Here is a 20,203-nt window from a genome sequence, read left to right on the forward strand (position 1 = left end):
TGGTGCATGGGGGTGCCAGCCCCAGGGGGCTCCCTCGCACCCACACCGCTCTCCTTCTGGGCGCCATGGCCCTTGCTCCCTCTCCCTGCCTGGATCACTCCCATGCACATGCCCGGGAGCAGCACCATCAGCTCGGTAATCTTCCCAAATACAGCAGTTACCAGGTGACTGGGAAATCTCTTTTACTGCTGATGCTGCTAATGGAAAATTTCTCCCCTTTCTCTGCTGCTTTCAAAGCCAGTCTGGTTTCACACAGACTTTGTCTCGCACGGAGACAGGGGAGTTGGAGGCACGGAGGGAGGGGCACAAGGCTGGCAGGGAGCAGGTAATGAGAAATGGGGGGAGGCTCCTGCTTCTGCCTCCCTCCCCACCAGCCTCCTCTGCCTCAGGCAGAGCCCGGCTCCAGCCCCTATCTGCCCCATCTCCTCACAGCCCCGCCACCTCCACCACCACAGGGATCCTGCCCTGCTCCCCAGGAGGCACGCAGGATGCACTCAGAGGCATGGGGGAGATATCCAAACGGATCGATGGGCCAAAATTATTTACACGCTGATTTTTTCCCTGCCTGTCTCCTTCCCAGGAAGGAACCAGAGAGCCTTTGCCCAGCCAGTGCAGATGCAGGAAGCCAAGATTGCTGCTTGTCCCCTCTGCATACCATCCTGCTTCTTCAATACCATTAAGTGTCTCCATGCTGTCTGGACACTGGAAACCTTAACCAAATTAGCCGAGCCCCGAGCAGCAGCACAAGCATTCAATTGTTTTAAGTGGCACCACTTCTTAAGCTGGTTATGCACAAGCAGCATCCATCCCTGCTCAGAGCCGTCACAGGTAGCGAGCGGGAGCAGCAGGAGGGCTGGACGAGGCTCATCGGTCCCCAGTTCACGTGGCTGCAACTGGAGGAGGGAAACTCCGCCACGAGCTGCGCTGCGGGCATTGCAGATGGGAACAGCATCGCTGATGCAAGGCATCGCTCAAAGCATTTCTATTTTCCTCGCTTTTCCTTCCAGCCCCTGCCTCCCCCCACGCTCTACAAGACATTTTGGTGTGATGGTAGGTGTTTCTCCAGCCACCTGCGAATGCTAACATATGTGCCGAGGTAGCACGAGATTGATGCCTCCCTGTTCCCACAACACCACCGTCCCATTCTCATCCCATCTCAGCCAGCCCCATGCCGAGCTCCCGTTACTCGCCCAGCACCGGGGAAGCCCCCGGGTTCAGCCGAGTTTCGCAGCCAGCCAGCACTGTGCATTAGCACCGCATGGCTGAGGCAGGGCAGAGCCTTGTCCAACAAACAGCCTGGCTTCACAGTTTTAGGACTCAGAAAGGCAAAGGCAGCACGTTTTGGAGGCACTGTCCCTCTGCGCTGTGGCACAGGCTTCCTCGGACTTCTCCCCTTTCCCTGGTCCCCAACACATGGAGAAATGTGAGCTGCCCACCTCATTCTGGAAAAAAGCATATTTATTCCTCCAGCAGGAAAGCAAGAAAGCTCTCTGGCTCACCGACATCCCAGGCAATGTGCTCCCCTGGCAGGGGAGGAAGGGGGGCAGGGGGATCCCCAGCACCAGCCCGGCAGCGCCGCTCCAGCCTGCCCGCTGCGCAGCGCAGGCGGCTCTCTCCATAGTTAATCTTCTGTTGCCACTAGCTGGTCAACACGGGTACTCTCGGAAAGCAGCAATTCCCCGAGTACAGCTTCCCGTTCAGCTCAGGCTCCAGTGTTAGCTGGGATTTTCTCCCCTGAATGTACCCGAGATGAAGCAAAACCCCTGCACCCCACCACGCTGGACGTACTGTGTCTGACCTTGGCTCCGAGGAGGGAAGCTGGCATCCGAGGACTGACCCATTTTAATGAACGCTTTGTGCCCACAGCCCTTCTGGGAGCTGTAGGGCTTGTCTTTCCTTCATCCACAGCGGGCAGACCTTGGGCTCAGGACCCACATCACTGGTACAACCCCAGCTGGGCCGTCCTGGCTCTCGGTGCTGCCCTTTCCCCCCAGGGGCCTGGCTCAGCTCCCCAGACAGCAACAAATCAGAGCCAGCAGGCACCAGATTTCCCCACAGGACCCATCCCAACCTCCTGCCAGCCCTGACGGACTCCCAGGCCAGCAGCTTTGCATCCCTGCAGTGCCTGCAGCCCCCCACACCCCATTTGGGGTCCCAGCTCCCCTTTCAGAAGGCTCCTGAGCATTGCTGGGTCTTTCCCCCACGCCCTCCAACAACTTGTGCAGCCTGGTGCTTGTGGCATGCGTTACTCCTTCCTCTTGCTGTGATGCCACCACCCTCCCCAGGTTGTCCCCACTGATGCAGACCTGACCCATACCCCAGGCACTGCAATAAAAGAAAAAAAGCTTTTAATTGACCAAATCTCTGCCGAAAGCACCGTGCAAGTCTTCAAGTCTAGCAGGAGGTGGTTAGCAGAATCAGGAGGTATCCAAACCTCACCCGCCTCTCTGCTGCACAGAGAGGACCCAGTTTTCTGAAGCTGTGCCCTGAAGAGCTGAGCTCTGTCGCTTAGGGGAAGCCAGAGCATCACGAGAGCCTCACGCTGGGAATGCCGTCCCTTTGCCACCCACACGACCCTGCTCAATACCCCACAGACCAGCTCAAAGCAGGGCAAGCACCTGGAAGAGCAGCGCAGCTTAAAAGCACCATCAGAAAGCTCTGGTCTCACCAGGGCTCCCAGGCCAACCCTCAGCCTCTCCCCCCAGGCTCTGCAAAACCAGGAGATGTTGACAAAAGCAAGCGGCAAACCCTGCTCATGTATTTTCAGGGAAAAAAACACAGTAAATTCAAACAGTCTGCAGGGGACTAAGTGTTTTCCATTACTTTAATGCATTCTTATCCTAGCGAGGAAAAGAAGTTCAAGTTCCAAGATGGCTTCAAGAAAAGTTAAGAGGAAAAGAGGAGCAGTAGCACAAAAGCACTGGATAGATGTGGGAGCTGCACAGCTCCGGGGACCGGGGATAATCGCGCCCAGGCTGCACGCAGAGGGGCCACGGCGAGACACCGGCAATGCAGAGGCACGAGCACCTCTCTGGCAGCCCCAGAAACAAAGCGCTGCAGACACCAGTCAAACAGCATCCATTAAAGCCATTTAGCAGAAGCGTGTAGTAAACTGTTCTTATGTAAGCCACTACCGGCTAAGAGCAGTGGTAAAATTCTCTCTGCCTCTTTCTCTCCCCTCTCTATATATATCTGCACACACACACAGACAGAGCTCAGCCAAATTAGCTCTGAAGCTAACTGCTTCGTTCCCTGAATTGCACTTAAAGCAGGCTACGCTGCTTGTGGAGCAGCTATTGTACAGAACACATGGCTGCTGACTAAATCAAGACACATACCTTAGAGAGACCTCATTGTACAAGAATAAAGTCAATGATAGGCTGCACCATTTGCCAGTGTAACACTAGAAGAGTTAGGGGAAAAAAAATACCGCAAAGCATCAGTTGTATCCAAGGTTAAGGAAAGGGCAGGATGCTTTTTCAGGAAAAGGGATGCACAGCAATTCATAATGCATTGGTGGCGAAGTTACATTTGTCATTTCCTGCCATCACCGTGCTTCGCTGTGTAATTTTCAAGTAATGTAATCGTGGGGTAAGGGGAGAAACATCCTTCTTGTCTCCAAAGACAGAGATAAAGGAAGCAAAACGAGGCTTAGGAAGCACAGACAGCGAGACGCCCTGCTGGAGAGGGGACACTGAACTAACTCGAGCTGCCCACGGGCATTTCAGCTGCAGCTCCCCTGCTGCAGCCAGGGAGGGATGTGAGAAGGAAATTAAGTAAAAGAAGTTTCTCAGCTCCACCGAGGTCAGGAAGCTCCCTCGGTGCCCGCACACCTGCGGCCGGGAGCAGAGCATCTCCAGGCTCCCACCACCCCCTAGTGGGCTCCTACCTGTGGCTTCACCATGCTGCAGGGGGTGCCCCCAGCCATTTTGGGAAGAGATTTAGGCTCTTGGCAAGGTTTTAGGCTCATCATCCACAATGTGTCACATCTCAGATTGGCATGGAGTAGGAAAAATTGCCTCCCACCTGGAAGGGCTCCTTTAAAGGCAAGGGATGCAGAGCACTGCACGCACTTGGTACCAGCCACCAACTCAAAGCATCTGTTTCCTCAGCCCATTTTAACTTGATCTGCCCTTAAAAAAAAATCCAGCACAAGTTTCACATAGCTACAGACAGGGCTCTGGCACCAACCAGCCTTTAGGTACAGATCCCCCATCCTCCTTCAACACCCGGGAGGGACAAGAGGCTCAGGAGCCACACCAGGCAGGGAACTGCTGAGTGGCCACAGGACCACAGACCACCTCCCTCAGCCCCAGTGCTTAAATAAACCCATCACCGAGAAGCCAGCCAAGGTTTTATTTCGTGCTTCCTGGCCTGGAAAGGCTTTTGAGCCCCACAAAGAGAGCAGGAGGGGCGGGCAGCAGCAGGCTGAGGAGCAGGGGGAGAGGCAGCACCCGACCTGCTCTCCTCTAGCAGCCACCCCCAGAACAGGATGACCTCGATTTATTCCAAAATAGTTTCTCTTCAGAGCCCAGCGTGTCAGCACAAGGACTCAGTACCGCCTGCTTTACTATGCTTTTCTTTTCCTCCCCACCCCCAAAATCCCTCCAGGAAGCCCAGCAGAGGTTGCTGGCCTGAGGCACAGGTTTAGGAGAGCTCCCTAACACCTCCTCACCCCCCCCCCCGCAAAAGCCAGGAAGCTTTGCTAGCAGCCAGCGCCCGGACTCAAAAGGCATTTGGGAGCCTTCATCCCACTGCAAATCAGCAGGACCTCAGCTCCTACACAGCTCCCGCAGCTCGGGCCCAGACTTCACTAACCATGCTCAGCACCACACACAAACACACATAAGCATCAGAAATAAGGGATATCAGAGATTTTGGCAAAGAGAAGCAACTATTTAAAGCAGCCCCTGCCCACAAGTCCCTGTAAAGCAATTCCACTGATCTCCCACATGTAACATGATTTTCACCTCCAAGAGCCCATTACGAGGCAGCAGCGGCAGCACTCAGATTCCCAGCCACTGCTGAACTTAGAAAAAGATGGAGCATGAAAAAAAGACAGCAGAAAACTCCAGCATTACTTACTGCCCTAGAACAGTGAGCACACAAGCCAGTAGGAACCCTCCACAGCACTCACCCTGAAAAGAGTCAAGTGCAAGCGAGGCTCAGTTGCCACTCCAGGAGATGGGAAGAAATGCGACAGATTTGAAATATCAGAGCATCCACAGCAATTCATGAGCTAGACCTCAGGGAAGGGCAAGTGTTTTACCTTCTCTGGAGGCAACCCCGTGATTAATTTCGGGACCATGATGAAGCCATCCCACCATGGGCAAAGCTTCCATTTATCTCCTGACCCACCCAACACCTGCAGGGTAAGGGAACAGGAGGGGACACACTGGTGGCCTGCACCCAGTGACAGAAACACAGCTCTGCAAGAGATGTGCTACATATTTAGGAGCATGTTCGTAACCAACATCCCAGGCAAGGAAGAGAGATTTTTTTAGACATGGTCTCTTCAGCAGCAGTCAGTCACAGGAATAGGATTTGCTCTACAAGATCATGTCTCAGATCTATCAAGACAAATTTCTCTCCTCTAACTTGAGCTGTAACCTACACTACACGCAGAGGGGTTCTCTGCCTTCTGATATATTTAGAGCAGCGCGCAATTCACACCCAGTCCCTGAAGAAACTGTACTCTAATCTGAAAATTCAAGGCACTGAACCATGAAACTTCTTGTTACTTTTAATCACTGTAAGGTAAATGTCATTCCTACTGCATCAGGTCTGATTTTCACTGTTACTGCTTGAAATAGACTACCTGGTTTGTTTGGGATTTTTCTGTTTGACCAACCGTATCTAAGGAAGCCAAACTGCAAACCAGAGCCCTGAAGATGCTCAGTTCAAGAAGTACCATTAACTTATTTATTACAGGTTATTCGCTGAGGAAAAGCTCTGCTGAAAAGGACCAGGAGATGCAGTCGGTCATTTCCCTGCTCTGGCACATCAGACCCGGGGGAGCAGCCGGTCACTGCCACGAGGTGCAGGAGCAGACCCATGGCTGGGTGCCCGCCGGGTCAGCCTGCCCGCAGAGCATCTCAATGTGCCGGCCACAAGCAGCACAACCAGCCAGCAGCCTCAGCCGAGCCGCATTACCATGCAGCATCTCAGACACAAAGTTAGGCAGGTGCTCAAACGATCCTGGGTTCAGACACCAAAACGCGAGCAAGCTAGGAGATGAAGAGATCAACAAAAAGCCCTCCAGTGATCTGGCACAGCGAACACACCGCCTTCCACGCAGAATCCTGAGCAGTTCGCCCTGAGGAGCACCAGGCTGATAACACACAAAAGGCTGAAAGGGACGAGGTGCAGCTGGGGCACCCCATCGACACCAATGGGAGCAGGCATCGGGACCAAAGTACAGCACCAAAATGATTCCTGGTCCCATCCCCCTCCCCGCAAAAGACAAAACGGGGAGAGAAAGTCTGCAGGCATGCTGCGACGGAGCCAAGAACCCGAGTTGTGCATGAAGCAAGAGGGAGTGTTAAGGCAAAGCGTGTTGAAATGTGGGCTCGTATGAGAGACACAGTCCCTGCTGTTCGCCCAGCCGCCGTGGTACCTCCTCTAGGGCTCAGCGGATAAGTTGGAGCACAAGAGGCAGCACCCATCACTTCACAGCCCCAGCACTGAGCCTTTGCTCCCAGCTTTAACCGGCAACGGCAGCAGCGCTCAGGCCCTGCTTAAAAAATAAAAAATCCCTCCCCAGCAGAAAAAAAATAATAATAATTTAAAACCCGAGCAGGCAGCAAGGACAACACCAGAAAGCCCTGAAACAGCGCCGGGAAGCCGGGTGCGGGGCAGGAGGAGGAGGATGCCGGGGGAGAAGCCGGGCACGGGGGGCTCCGGGCGGCGCGGGGGCGCTGCGGGGGGCTCGGGGGCAGGTGCGGGGCGGGGGGGCGGCACCTACCGAGGGTGAAGAAGGGCAGCTCGGTGTTGTCCAGGTCGTCCTGCACGGCGACGCGGCCGGGCAGCTCGCTGCGGACGAAGAGCAGCAAGCGGGAGTCGGCGGCAGCAGAAGCAGCGGAGGCAGCGGCGGCGGCGGGCGGGGGGGCACCGCTCCAGCTGATGTCGTTCTCGCGGAGCACCGGCAGCGTGGACACCGTCACCGTCTTCACCCGGCACGGACCGGGGGGCTCCCGAGGCGGGGATGCTGCCGGGGATGCCGCCGCCGAGCCGGGCCCGCCGCCCGGCAGCACCGCCAGCAGCAGCAGCGCGGCGGAGCGGAGGAGAGGCAGCATCCGAGCGGCCATACCGGGCCGGGGCCAGGCACGGGAGATGCCGAGGAAGGAGCCGAACGAGCCGAGCCCGGCCGCTCCGAGCCGCCCCTGCCCGCCGCCGCCTCCCGGCTCCGCCTCGGGTCCGCCCCCGGCCCCGCCGCCGCCCCCGCCCCGGCCCCGCTCCGAGGCCCAGCGAGGGCTCGCACGGCCCCGGCACAGCCGCACGCGGCCCCGCTCTGGGGGCCCGGCCGCCTTCCCCCCTTCCTCCGAGGCTGCAGGATGCTGCCCGGGGCGCGGCGTCCTCCCCCCGGGGTGTGGGGCTCGGGGCTTGGCCGCCCCCCGGCTCTACCTGCGCCTCCTGTGCGGCCCTTGGCCAAGCAGGGTGGCTTCCTCCTGCACTTCAGTGCCTGCACAGCCCTGCCACACACCCCTTGATACCTCTCACCCACTGCTGTGACTCCCAGCCCGCTGCCTGCCTCACCCCCTGCTTTGCCCTCGCCCCCCCGGCCCACTGCTCCAGCCAATTCCTCTCTCCCTGCTGCTGCCCTTCACGGAGCAGCCCTCGCTTTTTCTGCTTCATGAGATCCAGATTTTCCTTCCACATCTTCCCCCCGTTCTGGCACTGGAAGCTAAGCTCATTGCCACGCGTTCCCACAAGCTCATCACTCCTTTTAGGTGATGCCTGGCTGCCATAGCGCAGATCTGTGCTTCCTGCGAGCTTTTCCTAGTTACTAGCTTTTTGCAGGTGAACAGGCACCTCCAGGGTCCTGGGCACACGAAGATGGCTCACAACAACAAGCCTGGAGCAGACAAAGCAGTGACTTACAGCAAAGATTTCTGACCCGGTCTTTAACAGCCAGCATTTAAATGGAAGCCAGAGGACTGAAGAGTGCTGAGGTCTGATCGATCGCAGATCCCCACATCCACCCATCACAGGGTGCCCCGGTACCATCCGAGGGCTGGAGCTTGTGCTTGAAGACAAACCAGACAAGCTCCACCACTGCAGTTTTGGCTCATGCCTCAAGCCAACTAGCTCTTGCAGCAGGGAAGCTGGAGGTAGGGGGATTGGCTCGGAGGCAAACCCCATTCCTCCGGGCAGAGGGGACACAGCTGACCCCAGCCCCGCAGCAGCACGAACCACTGCCCACAGCGAGCATGACTAACGGAGACAAGGAGCAGCCCACAGCAGTTGTGTCAGTGACTCATAACAACAATTTCCGAGTGACTGCTAATCTACCTGATTTTATTTGTAGATGTACAGATAAAAGAAGATGTCAAAACCCTAACAAAGCACACTTAATGCTCAGGCTTATATTATTTCCACAAGCTAATTAAGATCAATTCATCATATGCCTATTGAGGCAAAACAGCCTTCTGAGATACCTAGGTCATCAAATGTTAAAACCACAACAAGCGCAGAACAGCGCAGGAGATGAAATGCAGCAAACAAACAGCACGAGCCCCGCTCCTGGGGGCCAGGCCCCGCTCCAGCTCACAGCCTCGACAAGCCTCAGCCCCCGCAGTCAGCATCCATGTGCATGCGGGGCATATTTCCAGCTTCAGGAATGAACAGAAACCAAAAAGTGCTCGCCAGCACACAAGCAAGCCATTACAAAACGCTTGCCATGGGACCCCAGCTACCTTGGCTCTGCCTAATTGGGAAGGCCAGAATTTCCAGGAGCACTGGAAATGCAAAATCATGTAATAACACAGTCATAACTATCAGCTGTTAGGTGGGAAAGCTGTAATCATAGAGAGTTCCTTCCCTCTTTTTTTTTTTTTTTTTAAGGGGAAAAGGATAGGTTTGGGCCTGGTTTAGGCTGCTGTCACTACACATGCTGATTTCTTTTTCCTAATTTTCAAAGTTCTTCTAGAAAAAAAATCAAGGAAACAGTACTGCATAGGCACCCAAAATGACATAAAACAGTCTGTCTAAAAAGAGATGAAGCACATTTTTTAGAACTGGAAATCCCCCCCAAAGTAAATCTATTTCTATTTAAGGCCACAGCCCTGTTACTTAGATCTCCCTGCAGCAGACCCATACACATCCCACAACCAGCAGAGACCTTTCTTTGCTGTTGGCTACGGGAGGATCCCACAACCAGCAACAGGCCAGGGGCTGCCAGCAACCCTTGGGCTGTGAAGGGGGTCCCGGGGTGAGCACTGCTGCCCCGGCAATGGGCAGCCCACGCTGGTGTGCGGGTTTCCTTCTTCAGCTCTGCAGTGGGTTTGGCTGAAGTGGGAGGAAAACACACCTTTTAGCTGTATCCAGATGTCCTCTGATCTAGTATATGCCATCAAGCAATGAGTTGAATGTTTTTCAGGGTTTGGAGTAGGAAAGTAAAGGTAAGGAGATAGGTTCAAACACCTGCTTTGCCACTGCCTGACTTCGGGCAAGTCCTGAGGTAACAGAAATAGAGCTGGGAGGGACCTTTAGGGACTGTCTTGTCTATGTCCCTAACCCAGAGACCCAGCCAGGTCTACCTGTATGTAGGATCTTATTTTGCCTCAGTTCCATGTTGGTAAAGTACCACCGATAGCCAGCTGCTGACAAGCACACAGATTTCTGCAGGTCCTCCTGCACAAACATGTACACAGCGATAAAGGAGGACTTTCCTCAGACCACTACCTTTACACAGGCACATTCAGCTTAAAATTAGCCTGGATCCATCCCAGTGTAAATGCAAATCCGTTTTCATTTTTGTGAGAAAAGGATTCCACCTGCCTTATGGTTCCAGAGAACCGAGCTAAACACTGCACTGTTTGAAAGCCCCCGGTAATATTTGCAAAGTGAAATATTTTAGTCCTGGTTTATAACGGAGGTAATGGATTTCCATTATCCACCCCGAGCAGCATTCAACAGAAAAGTAAATGGCACGAACAGGGTAAAGCACACTGCAGTGAGAAAGTCCCACCTGCCAGTAGGATATCTGAGAATCGCTTACAGGATTTTGCTTAAGTTGCTAAAATTTTTAGTTCAAGCGTGTACAAACTGTGGCTTCCCAAGATAATAGCAATGAGGTTTCTCTATCTAAGTGAGGTCCACTTCTGATATATTCCTGTTCTTCATGGATGCGGCCCTTGCTGCTCAAAGAAGCCAGCAGCAACCCAACCACTGAATGCACCGGGGCCAAGAATAACAAAAGCTGCCATCCCCAGCAAAAAATCAGGGATGGAAGTTGTCTTACGAGTGAAAACATCACGTTGACAAGACCCATTTGGCTCGGGTGTGACGGTGTGGAAGGGGACCTGACAAGCTGTCAGGAGGCTCCAGCTCCGTTCATACCTTGGCTGTGAACCCCTTGTGCAGCGTGGGAACCAGCCCACTCTGGGTCCACCCTCAGAAAGTCAGCACTCAGGGGGCTGCATCAGCCCCTGCATAACCCAAATGCAAGGAAATAACTCCATGTTGCCATAACAGATAAAAAAGGGATACCGAGAGCTGCAGAAATCATAGCCGTAACAGTCCCAAACATGGGTTTTTCAGCACAAAAAAGCACACTTGCTCTGCCTGAGCCGGGCGTTTCTCCACTATTTAGCCCACCAGTGGGCTGCTATCAGTGGAGCAGCCTCTCGAAGGAGGCACAGCACATGTCGTGTGCCATGAGAACCGGGAGCCTCGGCTGCACCAAACTGTGCCTGCCTCATGCCTGAGCCTGCCCACACTTTCTGAATTTTCACCTGAGAGGATTTTAGCAGGAACTTATGCACTTTCTTATTTCCAAGCAGAGCAGCTCAGCTCCAGGGCTTGCCCCTTCTGTATGACTATCCCAGGTGGGATCAGGCAAACCCACGGTTTTGCACCTCTCTGAAGAACTTTGTGCTGAATTTTGCTAGAAACACTTAAAATACCTATACTACCTAGGCATAGGAAGGATGGGGAAGAAAAAAGTAATTCTCATTTAAAGGGTCACAGGCAAAGCATTCTTGAACCTTCAATCCTGTGAGCTGGATTTCTGGACACGCAAAACTAATGCATCTTTTATTGGCTGGCACCAAGGAGGAGGTTATTGCAAAAATATCAATAGCAGCTTTCTGAAGTGGTTTTCAATTGGCTCTATTACCAAATATATGTACATAGAGCAACAATCATTAAAATGTACTACGTATTTACAATATACAGAACAATTTATGTCTGTAACACCTCAAATCGGGCTGCTAGCAAGTGGAGAAAGTCGGAGGTATGATGTAATCAGAGGCTTATATTTCACTCCGCAAGAGTCACCTCAGCATCAATAACTCAGCTACAGAAGCGAGAAAGATTTTTATATTCTGAAGGAAACACCACAAAATTAATTTTGCTCCCAAGCCACAGTGTAGAAACGCTGGTCTTCAGCCATATGGTACCTGACTGTGGTCTGCGACCACATTGCTCAAGCTGTGCTTTTGTCAGCTCTCATGAGCAAAGCATGAGACAGGCTGGGTCAGCAATTCGGAGAAATGTCTCCCGGGAGAGCGAGCGAGGGGATGCAGAAAGCACCCTTCGCAATTCAGTAGGTGACATCCTTGCTTCTGGGTTAATGGTGAGCCAACAGACCCCACGCTGTGCTCAGGGCTGCAGGAGATGTCTTCCTGACACGGCATCAAGCGAGGCTCTTCCTGGCCACTTGCAGATAAACACCCCGAGGGGACACTTTGCAAAACAGGGGAGCCAAAGCCAGCAGCAGCTGAATTCCCTTCCCCCCCTGCCCCCCCCAAATGCAAGCTGGATGCAGTAATTCATTCAGACCCTTTACTGAAACATCTCCACGCACAGGGGAACCATCCCTAAGCTCAGTTCAGAAGACCCTGGGCTAGTAACAGGGGAGGATTAAGAGGGCAGCACAATTTGCACAGCCAGCAAAGGCTTTGGAGCATTTGGGGCCAAGGTATGGAGTAAACAGCTGCATTACCAGTAACAGCCCTGACTCCCCCCCATGGGGCAGGTGCCCATCACCCCACTGTCAGGGCATCTGCTCATTTTCCTGCTGGGCTGTACCACCTTGCACCAGCCCCCTCTTTATAACCCACCCTGCCACACACTGGGGTTTCAGCCACACATCCCCAGGAGCACATCCAACCGCTCCTAGGACTGAAGCAGTGCTGAAAGGGGACCTTGCTGACCCCAAGGCAAGCCCTTACCTCAACATCTGGAGCCAGGCAGGTGCCTCGCTACAAGTCTCCCCACCAGACAGTCCCATGGCCAGGGGGAGGCAGGGACAGCCTGGCCAGCACCCTTACGGAGTAGAAGAAACCCCCAAAACAACTGGAAAGCAACCAGTTGCTCAATCCAAAGGCTCAAAGCGAGGCTGTTTTGCTGGAAGGGGGCTGCAGCAGGAATGCTCCACACCGAGATTCCCCCTCCTTCACTGCCACCCTCAGCACTCCTTCCCGAGCACTAACAGCCTCCAGCACAGCTCCCTCCTGCCCGAGATGAAAGAAACTTTAAATGCACGTAACTCTTGCACTCTACTTAATTAATCAGTTTGTGCATTACAAGTGAAACTTCTTTGATGCATGAAATATTAAGGAGCTGCAAAGGGAAGGAGAGGGGCGACGGGGGAGGGAGCAAGGCTTGGCTTTCACTGCCAAGAGATGGATGGACTGAGGGACAGGGGCTAAACTGCAGACAGCACAGCTCCGGCAGGACAGTCTGGCATGATAGATGCCAGCGAGGAAAGGATTTTTCCCTGCACTTCTTGCCTCTCAAGCATATGGTTTTTATTCCATGTTCACACCCTCCATGCTCAGCCAGGTCAGCTCACACAGGCGCAGGAAGGGGACAGTGCCTCATTAAACTTTCATGAAAAATAATCTCTGATTGATTCATTGTTTTTTATCTCATGATGGCTGCAAGAGAGTGAAGCAAAATGCATCTTTGGTAAAAAAAAAAAAAAAGACAGCTCCATTCTGGAAAAGCCAGCCTGGCTTTTAGTCAGATGAGGCTCTCCCAGAGGATGGGTGAGTAGTTATCTGTGTTACGGGTCTGCAAGTGCCATTTCCACACTGAACTACAGAGGAGAGAAAGCAGAAATCCGCGCACATCAGGGCGGATATCACAGCAGCCCTTGATAGCACACGGTGAGAACTCGGTGCCACAGCGCTGGGTGTACAACAGAGCCACTCTGCTCTTAAAAACAAACAACAAAAGCCCTTTTCTCCCAAAGCACCACACTTGATCAAAGTCACCTGTCAGGTCTGCCCCAGAGTCCAAAGCACAACCCAACATCTTTGCTTTCCATCCTGCTCCTTCGGAGCTCATCTGAGCACAGGCTGGGCTCTGAGCAGGGGGCTGTCAGAGCAGCCCTGCTGGTCCAGAGCCACCCGGCCCTGCTCAGCACCACAACGCCGGGCAGCCCGAGCCCAGCAGCCAGGTATAGCAGGTCCCTCACAAACAAATGGTGATGGTGTAGTCTGCATTAGCTGTGTAAAGGGTAATAAATGAATAAATGGGTTAATTATATCCACCACAGAATTTAATTATACCATCTCTGTTCACTCTGCTTCAGCCAGAATCTCAATTATAAGTCTTTATTTTCAAGGTTTTACAGCTTGGACATAAAAATTTGCTCTGGGCTCAAACGTGACACACAAGGTCTTCTGTTCAGGGACTGCTCCAGATTTTTTAACCAATCTTTTTAAAAAAGGTCAGGTTTGGGGACCAGATGGCTCAAGGGGAAGGTAATGAAGATGCAGGGCTTTTCTGAAAGAGGTGGCTGGCTGAATCCAGGCAGCTTCACAGAGCTGAGGCATTATTAAAGTGTGGGTGAAACCATGCTCAACTCACCTGTCCCTGGCAGGTGGAAGCCCTCATTGCCAAATGAACATGGGGCTGCTGCTAATTGGCACCCCCAGCACCCATCAGCAGGGACCAGAGGTTGCAGGGCTGGGGCAAGGCACCCCCCAGCCCCCAGGGAGCCAGGCACAGCAGGGCCACACAGGGGAAGCTCACACAGCCACAGCCTGCACCAAGAATGTGCTCCAGGGCTGCCAGGTGCAGACTCACTGCTTCCCTCAGCACCACAAGCATCACACCTGTCCCCACCTCCCCCTTCCAACACCCTGCTCCCAGGAGAGAAGGGCTGCAAAGGGGGGCCCCAAGTGGCTGGGAAAGCAGAAGGGAAATGAAGTATTGCACCTTTTCTGTTATGGTTTTGAAGGTAATTTAAGACCCACCTCCTGCTTTCTGGAGTTGGCAGTATTGAAATCCAGTACTTGTCTCATTAAATGTGCTCTGAAATATTCTGATCATTCTAAAATGTCAATAGTGTTACAGGAAAAAAAAAAACAGAAAACATGTTTACCAGCAGCAGAAGCATCTACAGTCTCGGGTCACATCCTCATTCAATCCAAGGGTTGTTTTTTTTTTTTTTGTTTCCTCATTGAGTTAATTAGTTGATTTGCTTTTCCTGCCCTATGCCAAACCCCCCACCTCCCTGCACATGGAAGCACTGACTGCCAGCAGGGATCAGCTCTCAGCAACCTCCCTGCCAAGGCTCCTCACCTGCCTGCACAGGCTGCAGCCACCCCATCCATCCCCTGCTCTCCCTGCAGCACCAGGGCTGGTCATCCTGGCTAGGCACTGCCTCCTTTCCCAGGAGCACTGCAGGTGCCTGCTCCTCTTCCACAAGCTTTGGCCACCCTGGCACATCCATGTATTTCACAAAGTCCCCCCACGACCCCAGTGCTGGTCTTTTGCACATGCTACGCATCTTAAATGCGCTTGGTAAACTAGAACAAATCTACCTGGTAAGTCAGACTCCAGTAGAGCTGAAAACATTTACCCAACAGATCACAGCAGTTCCTCTTCTAGCTGGTACATCGTAATTTAACCCTTAGAAAACCCTGACATACATCAGCCAGCCAAGTTACTGCTCAGAAGGCTATGATATATAGCAGGAATTGCCGGTAATAAAGGAAAAGATATATGGAATGGATTAATCAAATCATAAATTTCTTAGATCTCTGTGGCAGTCCATAAATCAAACTTGGATCTATGCTTCTGGCCCTCACTCTATAATGTGAAACATAGATGACCTACATATACATAGTTTGGTTTTTTTAGGTGCCCAGTTGGACACACCCTGGGTAAATAATCAAATGTTTTTCCCCAAAAGATCACCTCCATGTATTGCAAGCTGCACCACCGAGGATGTGTTTTCTGGAAGGTTAAAAAGAAAGCATGCTCTCACACCAGGAGCTAAACTGGACCCAGAACACAAACTACTGGGCCAGGATAGCCATGGCACAGCTTGGATCAGCTGTAGCTTTTTGAGACAGGGCTGTATAAGCTCAGATAACCACCCTGGACTACCAACCACCCAGCCTGTTTTTTTTTTTTTTTAATTTAACCCTATTTTTATAGGAGTAGCAGCTGGAAACCTTGGAGGAGAAAATACTTCTGGGACCCCAGAAATCACCAGCCAGTTCACTGCTGAGGTTACACTCCAACCAGGCTGATTTGAAAGAAACCCGTGACTACAGGGAGCAGAATATGTCTTGTACCTTATCCACATTTCCATCAAAAGCTCAGAACCATCCCCGTACACCAAAGGCCTCAGCCAGCTCAGACTGACCCTTGCTTTCAGCCCACTTGTTTTTCGCACAGTTCCACAGCTTCTGCACCTATTAACTTCTGCTGTTTTGCTGTGCAGGGAGGAAAGCTCTGATAAGACTTCTGCCATTCCTAACACTCACTCGAGCCCTGTCTCTGACACCAGTCCTTGCCTTGGGACCTCTGCTGCCCCAGTCAAAGCTGGATTAACAAACTTGCGTCCTAGCCTGGGAAGGTCTCAGCTGCTTTGGTGTGAGATCTTAGCAAAATAAGAGCACCAACATGCTCAGAGTGAGCCTGCTCCACAGCTCAAACATCAATGTGTATTTACCAGAGGGAGCAGCAGGCTTTAGAAGTTCGATTTCTTTTTGACTGTCCACGAGAGACATGAAACAAGGAGATTAAACACCAGGAATAAACACCTATAAATAAAACTGACTATTTAAGCCCACAAAAGACAGGACATCTGTCATGAAGGCTCCCACTCTCCTCCAGCCCCAGCACAGCAGTGCTTCTGATTTTGTTTACAGCCGCACAGGACAACATCAGAGCATCCACCTTCCCTTTGAACCTGGCTCTTGCTCTGCCAGGCTCTACAGAGATCCCACTTAGATACCAATTATCAAAGTCCTGCCTTGACCAAGAGGCTGCAGCTGTGGATTATTGTTCCCCCACCTTCTTCCTTTTCTTTTCTCCAAAGAAAAGGGAAAAAAAAACCACTAAACAGAAGCCTGTTTGCTTAAAAAGCCACTGACAAGCTTAACCTGAGCCCAAGTAGGAGAGGGTTAAAAACTGAGATGCTCTTTAGCTGAATACAGGCAGAGGGGCTGCAGCAGGAGGATACAGGCTGTGCGTCTGGCAGCGGATGCCCTCTGTTGGCATCTTTCAGAAATATGATTAGCAATGCAAGCTGGCTGCTCCGAATCGATGCAATTTGCTCATTGTTTATCCTGGGCCACGTGGAACAGCCCTCAGTGCAGGGTCTGAGCTGCGAGCACAATGTAAATGGCAGCCCCTGCTCCCCCTCGCCAGCAGTGCCCCTGGGCACAGGGGGAATATTTGCACACCCTGTGCAGCACAGCCGTGCAAACAGCACAGGGCAGGGACCCACAGGACTTGTCCTGCTTCTGCACCTGCTCTAGTGGTAGCTGTGGTGAGATGCTCACACCTCGCTTTATCCAGGTGCGTGCCCTCCTTGGCCATGGAGGCAGGGCACTGGTTTATGCTGGCAGGGCAGTGGCTTTCTGCAGGGAGCAGCTCTGGAAGCAGCTCCACAAAGAGCACCCGAGGCACAGGGGAGCAAGGGCAGCACAAGCGGAGAGGGAAGGAGTGATGCACAAACAATGATCTTGCAGCAAGCATCAATACTAAGTTTAGAGACTACGGGTTTCTCCTCAAACTGCTCCTTCCAAGAACATAAGTAAAAACCAAACCACCTCAATTGCCTTACACAGCTACTGCTGCCACCAGGGCTTGCGCATAGGCCAACAGGCTGAAAAATTGCTTTCCTATAGGAAAGCTCTCTCCTGCTCCATGCAACCCAATAACCACAGCTGTGCTAGGTCCCCCCCAGCCCTCCCACCTTACCTGAGTAGGGCTGGCTGCCCAGAGTCCAGGGCGTCAGGGAGTCTCCAGAGACAGCACTGAAAGCCCATCCAAGGGGGCAGTTGGTGAGGCATGACCCAGAGGAACAGCACAGCCACAAAAGCACTGGAGACAGCCCCATGCACAGACAAAAGGAGGCTCACTGCCCTGGTCTGGGCTTAAATACAGCCCTGCTATGGCTGGGCCAGGTGGGGCTCATTAGGGATCGTAAGGGATCGTTAAGGCTCATTAGGGTTCTCCTGGCCTTAACCGTTTCTCAGGTGCAAACTTTTAGGTAGGTCAGGACTAGAAATGATGTCTCCTGCTGCTGGGCTTTGTCTCAGAAACTGCTAAAAGATACATAAGGAAGGTTCCATCTTCAAAATCCCCTTTAATGGCAGTTCAGAGGTGTAATGCTACTCTTCACCCCACCCCCAAAAGTCGCCTCAATGCAGAAAAAGCACAACGTTTTTTGTGATTGATTTGTGGTTATTTTATTGCTAAAGAAAGCAAAAGTAAACTCTGAACCAAAGGAGATCATAAGTAGTAAAGGATGATTATTCCAGTTACAGTCTCCTTTGTGCATCTCTCCGAGGAGACTTTATAACAGATTATATGGTCAGAGTGGATTTACCCTTGAAGGAGATCTAAGTGCCTTTCTCCTGAAATGGGTTGGAATCTTGCTTTAACGGTAGATAAAAAACAAGGTGCAGAGAGGATTTGTCTGTATGTGTGTGGGGAGTCTCGTAAATCCTATTTGGGTATATCAGGGATAATCTAAACAGCTGGTAATAATAAATGTGAATAATCTTAAATAAACCCCGTGAAGCCAATGCAAACATTTAAGTCACTTATTCAAGAGGCCATAGCAAGATCTGCCTTAAGAAAGACACATCAAAGAATATCAAAGTTCCTACATCTGAATACAATTGCACTCATCCCGCTCTGTGACCCAAATTTAGCCGGTCTCTCAATTTCAAGCAAACACTTCCTAGTCAATCTGGTGTTTAGAGGAGAAGCTGCCAACACCCTGAGTTATGGGGGCATTTTGGTACCCTCTTAAATCAGCTCAAAAACGCAAATGAAATTTTGCGGTGGTATTTTATGGCTTCGTCTCATCGGTGAACGTACGGCTCGGCGTCCTCCTAAACTGCTGGGCTTCCACAACCCAGCCTGCGACGATCCCAAGCAAAGGATGGGGACAAAGACTTTTAGCTCTGCGCAGAGTTTTCAGACCCCACCCCATTCCCTTGCTTTGTCGGAAGGGTAAATTGATGGCTGTCATCCCTTCACCCGCGTTGGGGGAAGGACTTGGTAATGTCTTCAGCTCATGAATATGTAATCTGCTGAATGCCTGTGCAGTACACTTCTAATTGCCTTTGTTCTTGCAGCAGGAAATTCTCAGAGCATCTTATGAGTTTTTCTTTTGTTCAGTCAATTTTCTGAGTCATTCTTTTAGTTTCCTCAAGGTTTAATGGTAGCTGAAATTCTGTTTCCAATAAGTCCAAACAACCTTAGTTTTATGTATAAAAGTCTCCTGGCTCTCAAAATGGTCTTAATTTAATTAATTCTTAAAGAATGCCTTTAAACTTGAGCAATCATTAAAGAAGTTATTGTCCTTTTTTCTTAACAACCTTTAGTGAGGTGCCTCTTGACAGATAAGTAATTCCCCAATTAATATAAATATTCCATGCTTCAGCTACTGCTGAAGTAGTAACCGACTGTAGCAGCATCTGACCTTGCCGTGTTGTACATAAAGCATCTCACTAGTCATGTAGCAAATGCAAAGGGGAAGCTATTTTCTGAGCGTCTGTACACAGATGCGCAATACTTGCAACTGCACATCTCAGGAGGAGCTTGTCATTGCAAACGTTCAAGGAATCAACCAAGCTTCACGGCAACAAGAGGAAACACGAGTTGAACAGGAGTAGCTAACATATTCCAGAGACTTGTTTTCCAGTTCTCTGTTTTTGTTTGAAGTCTTCAAAGTGCTTATAGACGAAATTACTTTCAATAAGAATAATATATCACCTCTTTTGGCTGATTTAAAGTACATATTTTTTCCTACAGGAAAGAAAAAAAATGAAAGAAGCCTGATTTTTATCGAATGCCTTATGGAACTCATAAAACATTCCTACATTCCTCTTTTTCCTAAATTTCCTGAAAGGTTTATTTTTTTGCAATAAAACTCGTGTCTATGCTACACTACTGTCCTATACACTATTTTTTTTTCCTCTTTGCTGAAAAATTCTTGTTAGCTGTTGTGCGTTGACCAAATGGTTTCTGGCTTTACAATCTGTCACTAGTACTGCATTTACAGCTTGCAATTAACGGCTTCGATTAAATATTTTGCACAAAGCTGCATGTTCCAGTAGCCAATCCATACATATTTTCCAAAACATGGAAAAAAGATAAGTGTATGGAAAACTAAACCAAGTCTGAAGTTATAAAAATGGCCTTTGAGTCTGGATAAATACATACAGTGTTTTATAGCCGAGGATATTATCTCTTTTGATACTGCAGCTTGCCCTTGGGTGACAGGAAGCAGAATCTTTCCTGGATTTCTTTAAATGAGGCTGAAAGCCTTCTTTGGTAAAGTGTGTATGTAACATGAGCTGATATTCACTGCAAGTACGTGGGGTATTTTTAAAGTGGTGTGTTTTTTAAGAAAACATATGGTGCTAAAAGCCATTTCTTTTCATCAGTATGGATAGGATACCCTTAATTAATGCAGAGACCACCATGCTCTTCTCGCTCTCTTATGGGGGCTGTGAGGCTTGCTGGAAGTTTTCCCCAGCCTGGAGAGGAGAAG

General features: G+C 51.1%; 1 protein-coding gene across 6 annotated transcripts in view; it reads right to left on the bottom strand.

Annotated features, from left to right (window-relative positions):
• ASTN2 (astrotactin 2) overlaps nt 1–17,548 on the bottom strand; it is a 363,384-nt gene extending 345,836 nt beyond the window's left edge. For 5 of the 6 annotated variants that reach the window (XM_040531093.1, XM_040531092.1, XM_040531096.1 and 2 more), the window contains exon 1: nt 6,965–7,370. In XM_040531093.1, coding sequence (XP_040387027.1) covers nt 6,965–7,307 — 343 coding nt within the window. In that variant the 5' untranslated portion in view covers nt 7,308–7,370. Of the gene's footprint in view, nt 1–6,964; nt 7,371–17,394 lie in introns of those variants that run through there. The other variant, XM_040531095.1, reaches the window with a different exon arrangement.
• Between the last annotated feature and the right edge of the window lie 2,655 nt (nt 17,549–20,203).

The sequence above is a fragment of the Cygnus olor genome, chromosome 19, assembly GCF_009769625.2.
Source record: "Cygnus olor isolate bCygOlo1 chromosome 19, bCygOlo1.pri.v2, whole genome shotgun sequence".
NCBI lineage: Eukaryota > Metazoa > Chordata > Aves > Anseriformes > Anatidae > Cygnus > Cygnus olor.